This window comes from Pan troglodytes, chromosome 4 (genome assembly GCF_028858775.2).
Source record: "Pan troglodytes isolate AG18354 chromosome 4, NHGRI_mPanTro3-v2.0_pri, whole genome shotgun sequence".
NCBI classification, from domain to species: Eukaryota; Metazoa; Chordata; class Mammalia; order Primates; family Hominidae; genus Pan; species Pan troglodytes.
In genome coordinates, this window is record NC_072402.2 from 56,168,179 (window position 1) to 56,183,940 (window position 15,762).

At 42.4% G+C, this 15,762-nt stretch overlaps 1 protein-coding gene across 1 annotated transcript; it reads left to right on the forward strand.

Annotated features, from left to right (window-relative positions):
- Window positions 1-724: 724 nt before the first annotated feature.
- Window positions 725-7,785, forward strand: PLK2 (polo like kinase 2). Its single transcript, XM_001140767.8, has 14 exons — window positions 725-2,072; window positions 2,671-2,778; window positions 2,922-3,038; window positions 3,235-3,364; window positions 3,592-3,679; window positions 4,180-4,275; window positions 4,384-4,582; window positions 4,673-4,820; window positions 5,176-5,273; window positions 5,610-5,739; window positions 5,986-6,226; window positions 6,351-6,480; window positions 6,744-6,854; window positions 6,992-7,785. The coding sequence occupies exons 1-14, from the start codon at window positions 1,803-1,805 to the stop codon at window positions 7,181-7,183; spliced, it is 2,058 nt and encodes a 685-aa protein (XP_001140767.4). The 5' UTR covers window positions 725-1,802; the 3' UTR covers window positions 7,184-7,785.
- Window positions 7,786-15,762: the final 7,977 nt, after the last annotated feature.

Sequence of the window (15,762 nt, forward strand, 5' to 3'; positions counted from 1 at the left end):
ATTCAATAATCTGGTATTCTAAATTTCTCTGGAATTTAGCTTCAAAAAACTATTTACCATATCTTGTTAACATAGGTAAAAAGATTCAAGTGTGCTGCTAATTAACCTAACTTCGATGATGTAGTAAAAATATACAATAATTACCTAAGTTCTCCAAGCCTCATCTATGAAATGGGAATAATAATGTAGGAGATGAGAATATGCCACCCCAAATATGGCCCTGGGATAAGGATTATTTTAAGATAATTATTTTGAGAACCAGCAGACCCAGGAGATGCTCTAAAAACGCCCTCGCCCTCGCCCTCGCCCTAGCCCTGCCCAGCCCAGCCCGTAACTGTCAAAGACCCAGTAACTGTCAAAGGCCCACAGTTGTCCACCGCTGCCCACTTCGACACCTAACGGCATTCCGGAACATTCCACAAGATGGCGACCTTGCTTTCCAGCCTAGCCTAGCCTAGAGCCTAGCCAGTAACTGTCAAAGGCCCAGAGTTGTCCACCGCTGCCCACTTCGACACCTAACGGTACCAGCCCAGCCCCGCCTCGCCGCAGCCCCTGCCCCTGCCCCAGCCCCAGCCCCAGCCCCAGCCCCAGCCCCAGCCTAGCCCAGCCCGTAACTGTCAAAGGCCCAGTAACTGTCAAAGGCCCACAGTTGTCAACCGCTGCCCACTTCGACACCTAACGGCATTCCGGAACATTCCACAAGATGGCGACCTTGCTTTCCAGCCTAGCCTAGCCTAGAGCCTAGCCAGTAACTGTCAAAGGCCCACAGTTGTCCACCGCTGCCCACTACGACACCTAACGGCATTCCGGAACATTCCACAAGATGGCGCCCTTGCTTTCCAATCTTCGGGCTATGGGCGGAGGACGCCTTGCCAGGACGTCGACCTCGCTCTGCAAGGTTCAGGGGCCGACCTCAGACAGAGGCTCGCTCTAGGGGGATGGGCGGGGGCCAGACGGGCCTCGAGTGGGATCCTGGCACGGTTGGCCGATCGGCCCGGGATCCCGGCTGCGGGCCCGTGTCTGCCCTAGCGCGATACAGCGATGGGCTCGAATGCCCGGCTCCACGAATCCCGGCCTTTCACCCGCACGGCCTCTCGGCACTGCCCCAGCTAGACACCAGCGACCTCGTCACAGCGCGGGCAGGCACTGCGGGGCAGCTGCAAACGAGCCCTGTCATACGGCCGGAGGAGGCCTCGCCTGCCCTTGCGGCGGGCTCCGGGCACCCTGATACCTTGACACAGGAGGCCCCGGGCGGCCGGGAAGGGCTGTGCGGGGGAGGGAATTCGTCTACACCGGCGCCCGACTCGCTCAGGTCACGGCACTGCCCTGCCACCAGGCGGCTGGGGCGCGGGTGAGGCCAGGCGTCGGCCCTCGCTATTCTGTTTTCTACGCTGAGGCTCGGAGCCTTCGAAGAACGGGACAGCGGGGCCCACGGACGGCTCTGAAGGCCTTCCCGCGGCCGTAAGAGCTCTCGGCGGCCGGCGTTCGAGGCGCGCGGCTCCGCTGGGAAGCGAGACCCAGGTGGCGCGACAAGACTTGCTTCCCGGCAACGCGCGCTCGGCCGGGCGTGGGGCGGGGCATGGGGCGGGGCATAGGCCGTGACGTGGTGTCGCGTATCGAGTCTCCGCCCCCTTCCCGCCTCCCCATATATAAGACTTCGCCGAGCGCTCTCACTCGCACAAGTGGACCGGGGTGTTGGGTGCTAGTCGGCACCGGAGGCAAGGGTGCGAGGACCACGGCCGGCTCGGACGTGTGACCGCGCCTAGGGGTGGCAGCGGGCAGTGCGGGGCGGCAAGGCGACCATGGAGCTTTTGCGGACTATCACCTACCAGCCAGCCGCCAGCACCAAAATGTGCGAGCAGGCGCTGGGCAAGGGTTGCGGAGCGGACTCGAAGAAGAAGCGGCCGCCGCAGCCCCCCGAGGAATCGCAGCCACCTCAGTCCCAGGCGCAAGTGCCACCGGCGGCCCCTCACCACCATCACCACCATTCGCACTCGGGGCCAGAGATCTCGCGGATTATCGTCGACCCCACGACGGGGAAGCGCTACTGCCGGGGCAAAGTGCTGGGAAAGGTGACAAGCGGAGGGCGCCGGGCTGCCGGGCGGGCGGGAGGTCTGTCCGGGCGACCCCAAGCCGGGCAAGCCCGCAGGGTCCCTCGCCCGCCGCTTCCGGGTTTTTCGGGGGTCCGATCCCAGCGCGAGGTGGGCTCCTCACCTGCCCTCTGGCTTTTGTGCGCCGGCAGCGCTGGGGATCGGCTTTGCATTCTTAGCCTCAGAACTGTGTGTCTCCCACAGCCCAGAGAAATGCATCTTGAGTCTGGAAGCGAGGGCTTTCTACATCAAATCTCTCTCCCTCCATCTGCTCCCAGGGAATTTTCCTGACAAGTCTCATCAGAGATTATTTTTCATGTCTCCCCGTTCCAACTCCCTCCATAAAGCTCCCCTTTATAAAGGAAGAAGAGAAACTGTTTGAACTTGCTGCTTCCAGCAATGCGTTTCTCTTCACGAGGGAGCTTTAATGAACTCGAATGCCTCCCTCTGTCCACCCTCCTCCATTCCTCAATTTTTTTTTTTTTTGCTTTTCTTTCTTCCCAGTTATTTATTTATTTAAAATATCTGCCGTCCATTTTTGTGCCATCCTCAATTCCGTCTCGGCTTTGTTTCCTTTCAGGGTGGCTTTGCAAAATGTTACGAGATGACAGATTTGACAAATAACAAAGTCTACGCCGCAAAAATTATTCCTCACAGCAGAGTAGCTAAACCTCATCAAAGGGAAAAGGTGTGTATGACTCTTGAGTAAAGTATTTTCTTTGTGTGCAAGGATGGCCCTTCCCTGTTAGGAAAATGTCTGCTGCATGTGTAATCACTGGCTTTTCCGAGGTGACTGGAAGCTAATAAGCCTTACCTTGCTTTTTCATTTAGATTGACAAAGAAATAGAGCTTCACAGAATTCTTCATCATAAGCATGTAGTGCAGTTTTACCACTACTTCGAGGACAAAGAAAACATTTACATTCTCTTGGAATACTGCAGTAGAAGGGTAAGTGTCAACTCCTATTTGAGAACATTTGCTTACCGCGAATTAACATGGTATTCAAAGAGTATTTTATCTGGGATTTTAGCTGTGGCAGCACTTACACTGCAAAGTTAACTTTCATTGCTCATCCTGCAAAGGGAAACCAGTGATTTTGATAACTGTTTTGACAGATTCTCTTTTTTCCTTCTCCTCTTCCTAGTCAATGGCTCATATTTTGAAAGCAAGAAAGGTGTTGACAGAGCCAGAAGTTCGATACTACCTCAGGCAGATTGTGTCTGGACTGAAATACCTTCATGAACAAGAAATCTTGCACAGAGATCTCAAACTAGGTAAGTCATTGACGCCAAAAGCTGAGTTTTGTGCTAGAGTTCTTTTTTCTCTCTCTGTTTTTTTTTACATATTAATGTTCTTAATTGGGATCTGGTGTCTGCAATCTTGCTTTTGAATGGGCGACTTTCATATAACAATTGGCTGCCTGGCTCCAAAGTGGATGTGTGTGTACTTGGTTAGAACGCATTTTCAAAGGGATTCACATTTTGTCTTGTTTATCCTCTAGGGAACTTTTTTATTAATGAAGCCATGGAACTAAAAGTTGGGGACTTCGGTCTGGCAGCCAGGCTAGAACCCTTGGAACACAGAAGGAGGTAAGACTCAGAAAGATGCATCCTAGTAGACTTTTGTGGAGACCAAATATGCCTTCATTATTTTGCATTTAATGTTTCAGAGGTCCAGTGATAAAATCTATAAATCATAGCAATGTTAATTTAAAGAAATACTTATGAAATGCCCACTATGGACTAGACAGAGCACCCTGTGCCTCTAAATTGATTAGGAAAGCAGTCAATGAAGTCTTTTCTTGGCTTAAAATGTATAAAATGCCACGATGTCCCTGGCTTTAGTTGGTTAACAACACTTTGCATGTGGGCTAAAACAACGTGTGTGCATTTTTAAAAATTACCAAAACTCACTTGGTCAGATCTCAATTGAATTTTCAGATGCCAAAAGTCAAATGTTTCCAAATAGAAATTCAGTATAGATTTTAAGATTTTGTTTAAGATTTTGTCTCCCATCAAGTCATGTCAAGAGAACCAAGTTTAAATAGTGGAATAGTTCCTAACACGATCTCAATATTTTGTCTTTCCAGAACGATATGTGGTACCCCAAATTATCTCTCTCCTGAAGTCCTCAACAAACAAGGACATGGCTGTGAATCAGACATTTGGGCCCTGGGCTGTGTAATGTAAGTAAATGCAGCAGAATAATTAAAAAGCAAATTCGGATTTAGATTTTAACACTTGAAAAGAGTTGCTTTATGACCATTGCTAAAGATGTGTTTCTTTGCACACAGGTATACAATGTTACTAGGGAGGCCCCCATTTGAAACTACAAATCTCAAAGAAACTTATAGGTGCATAAGGGAAGCAAGGTATACAATGCCGTCCTCATTGCTGGCTCCTGCCAAGCACTTAATTGCTAGTATGTTGTCCAAAAACCCAGAGGATCGTCCCAGTTTGGATGACATCATTCGACATGACTTTTTTTTGCAGGTTGGTGCACTATCTTTTTTTTTTTTAATTACCTGGTATTGATCCCAGTTACCTGACAGGTTACTGAAGGCTTTTTCTAATATTCCACAGGGCTTCACTCCGGACAGACTGTCTTCTAGCTGTTGTCATACAGTTCCAGATTTCCACTTATCAAGCCCAGCTAAGAATTTCTTTAAGAAAGCAGCTGCTGCTCTTTTTGGTGGCAAAAAAGACAAAGCAAGATATATTGACACACATAGTAAGTTAACAAGACTTCTTTTCCTTTTTCATACCCAATATTATATTTAAATTTGGGAAATTAGTTAAAAGAGAATTTTATATTAGCATAACTTGGCCATATTTGCATATTCTTAAATGTTGATATTTATAGCATAATAAATCCATACCTTGAATTGTGATTGATAGCTTTTTATTTTGCAAACATTAAAGAGGGCTTTTGGGGGTAGCCGCAGCTAATGGCAAAGGTAAAATGCTATTTTTGCCCAGGATGCTCATAAGTTGGTCAATAATGCAAGAAGGAGAAAATATGGCTAACCCTGTTCCTACCTTGTTAATATAGACTAATGTTTGTAATTCTGTTCCTTGATATACAGATAGAGTGTCTAAAGAAGATGAAGACATCTACAAGCTTAGGCATGATTTGAAAAAGACTTCAATAACTCAGCAACCCAGCAAACACAGGACAGATGAGGTGTGTTGGGAAAGAGTAAAGTAGATACTCACGCTTTACGTTATTTCCACTCTTTATTAATTAGCACTTGGACTATGATTATCATGGTTCAAATATGTCATATTTACTTAAAGTTTTTCTTCAAACCCTTTGAAAGGGAAGTTAAAACTAAAAGGAAGTCTTTTAGTTTTACAGTGCATGCAAGTGAGTTTACTGCGTTATCTTTTATCTGGCTTGTGTCCATTGCTTTTTGATGAGCTTTCCCAGCAATTGCCTCACTCTCATCTTAATCTGGAATTCTCACCCTTAAATGAATTTAGATGCTTGACTCATTGCATAAATCTTCTCTCTTCTAAGGAGCTCCAGCCACCTACCACCACAGTTGCCAGGTCTGGAACACCCGCAGTAGAAAACAAGCAGCAGATTGGGGATGCTATTCGGATGATAGTCAGAGGGACTCTTGGCAGCTGTAGCAGCAGCAGTGAATGTAAGTGGTTGTCAATCGTATTTTAAATAATGAAACTCGAAATGCCAGTGCTAAGTACATAATAATTTAAGTCAATTTACTTTGTAGCTTAATTTAACATAGAAGTAGTAAGATTACAGGAATTGGAAAATAATCTTGAGTTCTATGTCTTTCGAATTAATGGAGTGAAACTTAGCATCTACCAAAGCCTGAGGTTTTGTTGCTAAAATATTGTATAACTTGAAACATTTCTCTCTGACTTTTCAGGCCTTGAAGACAGTACTATGGGAAGTGTTGCAGACACAGTGGCAAGGGTTCTTCGGGGATGTCTGGAAAACATGCCGGAAGCTGATTGCATTCCCAAAGAGCAGCTGAGCACATCATTTCAGTGGGTCACCAAATGGGTTGATTACTCTAACAAATATGGCTTCGGGTACCAGCTCTCAGACCACACCGTCGGTGTCCTTTTCAACAATGGTGCTCACATGAGCCTCCTTCCAGACAAAAAGTAAGTGTATCAATTAATGAAATCCTGTCAGTTCTCTAGTCTTGCACTAAAGAAATCTAAAAACAATGATTAACTGCTTCTATTTTTTTTTTCTCTTCTCTCCCTTTCGTTCCTGTTTTTATAGAACAGTTCACTATTACGCAGAGCTTGGCCAATGCTCAGTTTTCCCAGCAACAGATGCTCCTGAGCAATTTATTAGTCAAGTGACGGTGCTGAAATACTTTTCTCATTACATGGAGGAGAACCTCATGGATGTAAGTACTGTGGCTTTAGAGTGGTGACATTTGAAGTGTAGTCCACAAAGCAGTAGTGTCTGCATCACTTTGAAGCTTGTTAGAAACAGATTCTCCTGACCTACCCTTGGTGTACTGAATCAGAATCTCCGGGAGGTGGAGGCAGGGATTTCCAAAGCCATTCTGATGCTTGCTTAAGTTTGAGAGGATTTTCTTAGAATAATAATAGAGTGCATGCTACAAAATCTTTGTAGGCAATAACTCACTCTCCTCATCTCTTCCAGGGTGGAGATCTGCCTAGTGTTACTGATATTCGAAGACCTCGGCTCTACCTCCTTCAGTGGCTAAAATCTGATAAGGCCCTAATGATGCTCTTTAATGATGGCACCTTTCAGGTAAATGAACTCTTCAGGAAAGTGCACGTTTAGGTCCTAAACAGAAAGATTTGTACCTAGCCAGTTTAGTGATTGACTGAACTTTTCTAATTCTCAAATATTTTGAGAGATCTAATGTCTTATGTTTATTTTTTAAGGTGAATTTCTACCATGATCATACAAAAATAATCATCTGTAGCCAAAATGAAGAATACCTTCTCACCTACATCAATGAGGATAGGATATCTACAACTTTCAGGCTGACAACTCTGCTGATGTCTGGCTGTTCATCAGAATTAAAAAATCGAATGGAATATGCCCTGAACATGCTCTTACAAAGATGTAACTGAAAGACTTTTCGAATGGACCCTATGGGACTCCTCTTTTCCACTGTGAGATCTACAGGGAAGCCAATAGAATGATCTAGAGCATGTTGAAGAAGATGGACATGTGGTGGTACGAAAACAATTCCCCTGTGGCCTGCTGGACTGGGTGGAAACAGAACAGTCTAAGGCATACAGTTCTTGACTTTGGACAATCCAAGAGTGAACCAGAATGCAGTTTTCCTTGAGATACCTGTTTTAAAAGGTTTTTCAGACAATTTTGCAGAAAGGTGCATTGATTCTTAAATTCTCTCTGTTGAGAGCATTTCAGCCAGAGGACTTTGGAACTGTGAATATACTTCCTGAAGGGGAGGGAGAAGGGAGGAAGCTCCCATGTTGTTTAAAGGCTGTAATTGGAGCAGCTTTTGGCTGCGTAACTGTGAACTATGGCCATATATAATTTTTTTTTCATTAATTTTTGAAGATACTTGTGGCTGGAAAAGTGCATTCCTTGTTAATAAACTTTTTATTTATTACAGCCCAAAGAGCAGTATTTATTATAAAAATGTCTTTTTTTTTATGTTGACCATTTTAAACCGTTGGCAATAAAGAGTATGAAAAAGCAGAAATAATGGTCTCCTGTCTTTAGTAGAACTCTTCACCACATCGTTACATTTTTTGATAAGATCGTGCCGAGCAGTGCCAAGAAGCCACTGAGTATAGAAGCATACTAGAAAGTTAGATCTTTAATTTTTTCTAACTACAGTTTCTAGGAAGTCTAATACCTGAAGTACAGTCATAAACTTTCAGAGTAGATCTAGCTTAAGAACACCATTCTTGTTACAACCAAAATATAAGCCTCCTACAAAATCCAAACCCAATTTCTCTCTGTAGTATATCTTCAAAACTTGTTTAGCTTGGAGGTGAAGCCAGATTAAACAGATCTCTGTTATTAAGTGTCAAGAGGTACAGGAAGTTTATCTTAATATGGGCAAAACTCTGAATTAGAATACATGCACCACCTAAACATATTACTCAGCATAAACCTGCCTAAACACTTCCAGTGCCACTGGCAGTACTAGCACATAATTCCAGTAGTGAGAAATACTTTGTGAATAAGTCATTTTATTTTCCTTCTGGTGCATGGGTAGTTGAGGAGTGGTATGGGAACCAAGTTACGGTTTGGGGTCCATCTTTTAATCTCTTAAATTAAGAGGTAAATTTGAGGTTTTCTTTTTCAGTGGGATCTACTCTTTGACAGGTGTAGTAAAGGAAAGCTGCTCATCCTGTTACTCTGAACTTACAGGCATCTGCATAAGATGTAAATATTTTTTGTTCAATTGTAATCCCACTATAAAGAAAATACTGTCCTATGAAAAGAAGTGCTTTGGTTTGTTAAGGCTGTGTTTACATTGTGGTCCTGTACAGCATAGTCTAGAGATGCTAGTTGCACTTTTACATTTTTCTAAAATTGTTAAAACTCCACTTGGTATATTGTATTAATAAAAGCCAAATCCAGGAAATACGTTATGAGTATTTCACAACTCCTAGATTAACTCCTGCTGGCTGGAGTTCTCTGGCCATGTATACAAATTCAGTTGTATTTTTATAAGCAGAGAAGAAACAACAGTTTCCAAACAGAAAATGTTCCTTCCTTTTGAGTTTCACAGTGGAAGATTGTATATTACCTCATGATTTCAAAATACACACTTACCCATTCTTACATGTACTGAGCATCTGCTGTGTGCCACATCCAGGGCCTGGTATTGGAGACACAGAGTGAACCCGAGGCCCCCCTGCCCTCAAGGAAGTCACAATGGAGTGGAGGAGACAGTGCATTTACCTACTAGTGTGACAAGTGGTGTGATTTTACGATAAAGGTATGTACTGGGTGTTATGGGAACTCAGCAGGAATCATGAGGAAGAAGCCCCAGGCATGGGCTGGGCTCAGTGAATAGATTCCAGAAAAGAAATTTGTTTTTACTGTGTTTGAAAGATGAGTGGGGGTTAAATAGAAATATGCGACAGGGAAGAGTGTTATAAGCAGTGGGAATAGCACTTATAGAAGCCCGGGGGATGAAAGAGTTCACAGAAGTGGGTGTGCAATCTGAAGTATTATAGGAAAAGGCTGGAAGACATGAATGGTGCAACCCATGGCTTTTAGGCTGCATTTTGAAGGCTATGCCAAACTACTGAGAAATTTCAAGGAGGAAAGTGACATAGTACTTCAGATTCCTAAAATTTATTCTGGGAGAAGAGGAGACAGGGGTGGGGAACAAGATGGAAACGGCCCAAACAGTAAAGAAATTAATGCTGTGACTCAGGTGAGAAGGGACCTGAGACAATGAAAAGGAGCAAAGGAAGAGCTAGGCAGTACCTCATTTGGCCCACCTGATTCATTTCAACATTCCCAGTACTGAGCACCAGATCTGGTACTGGACAGTCAACTATCGAATGAGTAAATGAAGATTGATTTTGGAGGAACTTAGAAAGTTGATTTTAACAGGATCTGGAGCCTGGTTGAATGTGGTGCCTAAGAAAGTAGATGAGGTGCAGAAGGATTGGCTGAGGCAGTCAGTGGGGGACGGGTTGCATTCTTGGGCCATTAGCTATAGTAAATTAGGAATATGGAAGGAAGAGCTTGATGGAAAAATATAGTGAGTTTTAGACATATCGAATCAGATTTGTATGAGGATGCCCACATAGGTCCAGTAAACAGTGGATATGCAGGTCTACATCTCAAGAGAAAGCAACATTTGGAAGTAACTAAGTTTTGGAAAACATCATGGGAGTGGATGAGAACACATAAGGATGGATTTGTGTCACCCCTTCTACCCAACTGCATTTCTGGGGGAGGAGTACGGAGGACATCTCCATAAAACATAACAGTGTTGGTAAATCTTTGCCATGGGAGAAGGAGAATAAAAAATTCCCAAATAAATTACCCTTCCAAATAAGGGTACCCTGAATTCCACAAAAAACAACAGTAAAATAATAGATTTCTTTAATGAACACCTTTGATCCCCAGGAACGTTTCTCCATTAGCCCTCACAAATTCTAAAGATTTAGTAGTTTTGTTGCATGTCTCGGCTATGGGGGAGGCTGAGGCAGGAGTGTCGCTTGAGCCCAGATGTTTGAGGTTGCAATAAGCTATGACCATGCCACTGCACTCTAGTCTGGGTGACAGAGGGAGACCCTGTTTCTTAAAAAATAAAATAACAGATACCCTCAACTAAACTTGGTGTGGCCATGACAGTGACCTTGGTCTTAGGTTATTTAACATTTACGACTTTTATCTCTTAGTCCCATCAAGCCTTCAAGAACTATTTCTGAATGTAATCTCATGTCAGCTAGGGAAAGCATACTCCAGTGGAAAAGCTTTGGAGTCAAATCTTGAGTCCAAATTTCTGTTCAACCACATGTTAATAATGCGATCATTAGTAAATACCTAATCTCTCTAAGCTTCTGTTTTCTCATCTGTGAAGATAAAATGATAATAAAACACTTGCACAACAAAGGTACTCAATAAGTATTTGTTCCTGTTCTTGTTCTGTTTTTTTTCTGCCTCTTTCCACATCTGTAATGGCAGGGACCGTAATTATCTAGAAAAAAAAATAACTGACTCATTCTTGTTTCTCCCACTTTCAGTTCTGTGTAAGTTGTGATCGAGTCTTCAGTTCTGTGTAAGTCGTGATCCAGTTGGGATCATTTTGGGACTTTCAGAGAGAAGGAATCTAATGGAGATTGTTGGTTATACAGATGATGGAAGAACTCGGTGGTGAGGCAACCCAGAGATTCACAGCAGCAGGAAGGCACTACTCTCCCAATGGCTAGAGAGACCCAGAGAAAACGTCATGTTACCAGAGCCCAGAACTGAGTCTTCTGGCAGAAACTAGAATCATGATGGTCACTGCTTACCAGGATTTTGAGATCATGGGACAAATGTCATCACTGCTTGAGATGACCCCTGTGCCTTTTTGGGTGAGAAAAAAGGGGGACAAAATATTTTGAATTCTTTCTTCCTCTTGGCCTCCAATCTCCCATTGACCAAATGAGCTGAAAGGCAGTCGAAAAAAAATAGCCTTGGAAATATAGTTGTTAGGGTCATTGTAATATTGCAAAATACAGCAGAAGAAGGGCAGAGAATGAATCTGAGCCTTAACCAGCATATTAACGGCCTACCTTTCTTTCTTAGTTTTTCTCTTCCATGAATTTTCTACCATTTCTACCTTCTCCTTCTCTTAAATACCAAAGTGACATAATTGCTAAGAGCTATAGTTAGCTAGGCAGCAGGATGATAGGCAGTAGAAGGTTGGAGAAGGAACAAAATTGCGTGGGTGGGCATGAAGAATGGAGTCATTCCTGCTTTAGGCCTCTGTGATTTGTAACATCTTCAGACCATTTTTGCCTTGTAGAGATTTTAATCTACTGAAAATAGGTGTGACTAAAAATGCATAGCTGCATCTTCATAAGGTACACAGAAAAACCAGTGTTGGTATTTTATGGCTATTCAATGCATGAGAGAATCAGTATATTTCTAAACCTTGTAACAAACTGTTCTATAAAAAGAAACCTGTAGATTCCACTTTGTTTTTCCTGACTTGGGAGAGACTCTGGTCTATATGTTTAGATTCATGCTTTGTTCTAGCCCTTCGTTATGTCTTATTAACTTTACTAATGGAAGGCATCTCTTTGTTTGAATTGCCACAATTTAATTATATTAGTGAACTCAAATTAAAACGGTAAATTTCCATATGCAGTGTTAGAAAATAATATCATGGTTCATCAATGTCTGGAATTCAATTGAATAGAATAAATAGATTTTGCTCTAGGATTAGCCTGATAATATGTTTATATGTAAAACAAAATTGATTTTAATGATTGCAGTACAAAAACTTCACTTCTAAGTTGAGTTAAATTAACAAACTCCTGATCTATCTCTGCTATGAAATACTAAATGATTAGATATCTTAGCCCAGCCATGCAAGTTGGAACACATTCTCTGTTCCAAGCCTATAAAAAAATTAGTACTGTAAGAAATCAGACAACAGACCTAGGCCAGGGGCGGTGGCTCATGCTTGTAATCTCAGCACTTTGGGAGGCAGGAGGATCACTTGAGACCAGGAGTTCAAGACCAGCTTGGGTAACACAGTGAGATCCCATCTCTACATAAAATTTAAGAATTAGCTGGACATGGTGGTCCACGCCTATAGTCCCAGCTACTTGAGAGTCTGAGGCGGGAGGATTGTTTGTGCTCAGGAGGCTAAGGCTGCAGTGAGCCATGATCACACCACTGCACTACAACCTGAGCGATAGGGCAAGACCCTGTTTCTATAAACAAACAGACAATAAATAAGCAACAGGCCTCAATGAAATAACTAAAATTGTCTTTCTTTTATACCCCTTTGAAATCAGTGGCAGCAGGATGACCTTTAAACTTATGATCATATAGACATGTCAAAAGAGTTTCAATGAGATATAAATTCATTATGTGATTTATGTGATCCTACTAAATAGAAAAAATATGATAAGTACAGAACTATATGAATTTTGAAGAACTTTGGAACTACATGGAAGATCTTTAAATATTTCAAGAGATAAAGAAATGCAAAATCCAAACATGTGATAGGGTATTCTGGAGGGGAGTGCAGACAGAGAATTAGATAATAACATAACTACTGATATACTAATAAATGTTTAGCAGTCAGATTTTTCAGAGGTGGCCAGAACCTTGATTTGTTTCATTTGCCAATTTCTGTGGTATAATTTCTTTTACCATGATGGACTTCTCACTACCAGAGTGATGTCGCTGAATGCGGAGTTGGAAAGAGATGCACAGCAGTACATCATTATAAAGTATTTCCAGCATATGGATGTAACAGACATAAATAACCTCAAGAAATAGATAATAATAAAATGTAAGGAAACAATTAGTGATGAGTTTAGAGTATTTATTGCCTTTGTTTTTAACATAATTTATTTAATTGTAAGTTTCTATAATTACATAATGGTTGTGTTAACAACTGGCTTGCACAATTCCTGAAATTTTAACAATCACTCCTCACGAAACTTTTAAAACCAGCTCCAACATAGCAATAATAATAATTTAAGCCTGGGGACGTGAACTATATGTGCTCTGAGAAGAAGGACATCACTCCTATATTCTGAATAATTAATAGGGCTTGGTATATTCTTTTAACATCTCAGACGGCACTGCAGTAAATATCCCGGTCTACAGCTGTGGTTGTGTATATAAAATCTCAGCCAGCCTAGGTTACAAACAAAAAGTTTAATTTAGATAGCATAATAGCTTCTTTAGCGAAGTATCATTTCATCTTAAGAAGACTTAGTTAAGTATTTAAGATAATCCGAATGATTGAATTGATAATTGTTGTTACAGAAAGAATCTCTACATTTAACCCTAACATTGAAACTGTGTGTTAATACTTCACATATAGTAATGTATTAGTATTATAATCCCAATTAAAAACTGAAATTTAAGTAACTGATATTGCCTTAGAAATTTAAGCTGAAGGCTTATGACATTTAAATTTAGTATTATAATATATGATAAATTTATCATCTTTTAAGCTTAATTTACTCAATTTATAAGAATGTTTATATACTTAGGAATACTTGTTATAGCAGACAATTGCAAAACAGTATTTAAAAAGGAAGTCAAGTATATTATAAATGCAATATAAAATAGTAAAGGGAAAGTTATTAAGTTTTAACTGGGATCCTATAATACAGTCCTCTTAAAGTCTTTTGTTGAGATATAAAAACAGAATGTAAATTTTTAAAATTAAACTTAAAAATGCAAAGAAGAACTAGATGTTTAAGTATACTGAATGTCAGATTTTTAAAACCAAATCCACTTCTGAGCATAAAAGTCAATCTCAAAAAAAAAAAAACCAAAACCACAAAACCTCATTTGCAATCTGTTTTCCTGGGAATTTGTGTTTGCAGATGAATGTCAATACAATTTTCTGATACAAGCATGTAATTTTATTCCAGTAATATTCTTTTGAGAACATGACATGAGTAGAAATGAAAGGCAAAGATGGAATCCATGTAGAGAATAAGGCAAACCTTTAGAGCTGAGATTGTATATTGCCAGAGAATAGACATCTGCTTGAAGTACAGCGAGTTTTAGAGTGGGTTTTAAAATATTTTCCAGCAATTGTCATCAGTTAGTCATTGGGAGCATTCAGATGAAAATTAAAACTTCTGACTTCCTTTGCAAAACTTCATGATCAGACAATATGATCAGACATTTCTACATATCAACAATCAGCTGGAGCTGAGAAGTGCCTGCCCCCAGAGAAGAGACAGCCCTCTCCACGGACCTTGCTTGCCTGATTCACTCAGCTGGTGCCTCAGACGTTTGAATGTGAGCCTAGTGCAGAGTCAGGTGAAACTTTCAGGGGGCCTGTCTATTTCCAAGTTGTTTACAAACGCTGATTTTAATTCCAGAAAGTGTACTTTGGGTGATTTTAGGGAAAGTGTGGGCTTCATCCAAAGCTACCTTCTGGCATTTTTAAGCATTATTGGTTTAAGTGGAGTTAAAGGTCAGGTACTAAATCAGGCTTGGGGCACGGAAGTACTGGATAGAGAAAGGCAGGTCCCTGGCCGATGTGTGATTTGACTCTTTTGGCTAGGGCTCCATGTCTAGGCCTGTGCCCACGGACTGAGGAGAGGACAGACATTTCTGTTTTCCTGCCCAAATGTCACATTTCTCAAGACCACCCTAGCCCACCACACCCCTATCCTGTGCCTATAAAAACCCCGAGACCCTAGAGGGTACACACACAAGCACCTGGATGTGGAGAGAAACACACGGGCGGAAGAAGACACAAGCAGCTGGACATTGAGAGGAACGCACCCGGAAGATCACATCAACAGGCACCAGCAGAGGCTTGCAGGCCATCCATCCGCAGAACGATGAGGAGTTTGGCGGGGTGGTCAGAGGAGGGCCACTGAATGGCCCGACTCCAGGGGATGACCACCTTCCTACTCCATCTCCCTTCTGGCTCCCCCATCTGCTGAGAGCTACTTCCACTCAACCCTTGCACTCTTTCTCCAAGCCCATGTGTGATTTGACTCTTTTGGTACACCAAGGCAAGAAACCCCAGGATACAGAAAGCCCTCTGTCCTTGCTGAGAGGTGAAGCCAGCTGGACTTCCTGGGTCGGGTGGGGACTTGGAGAACTTTTCTGTGTAGCTAGAGGATTGTAAATGCACCAATCAGGGCTCTGAGTCTAGCTAAAGGATTGTAAATGCACCAGTCAGCACTCTGTAAAAACGTGCCAATCAGCGCTCTGTGTCTAGCTAAATGATTGTAAATGCACCAATCAGTGCTCTGTAAAAACGCACCAATCAGCACTCTGTAAAATGGACCAATCAGCAGGAAGTGGGCGGGGCCAAATAAAGGCATAAAAGTTGGCCACCTGAGCCAGCAGTGGCAACCTGCTGGCTTCCCGTTCCACGCCGTGGAAGCATTGTTCTTTCCCTCTTCACAGTAAATCTTGCTGCTGCTCAGTCTTTAGGTCTGCACTACCTTTATGAGCTGTAACACTCATGGTGAGGATCTGTGGCTTCATTCCT

What these genes read in the sequence shown, in the direction of transcription:
- PLK2 (XM_001140767.8), top strand. Translation starts at nt 1,803, where the DNA reads ATGGAGCTTTTGCGGACTATCACCTACCAGCCAGCCGCCAGCACCAAA. An exon ending in TGGAATACTGCAGTAGAAGG is followed by an intron (nt 3,039 to 3,234) that starts GTAAGTGTCAAC and finishes TCCTCTTCCTAG; the next exon opens with TCAATGGCTCATATTTTGAA. An exon ending in GCAAACACAGGACAGATGAG is followed by an intron (nt 5,274 to 5,609) that starts GTGTGTTGGGAA and finishes CTCTCTTCTAAG; the next exon opens with GAGCTCCAGCCACCTACCAC.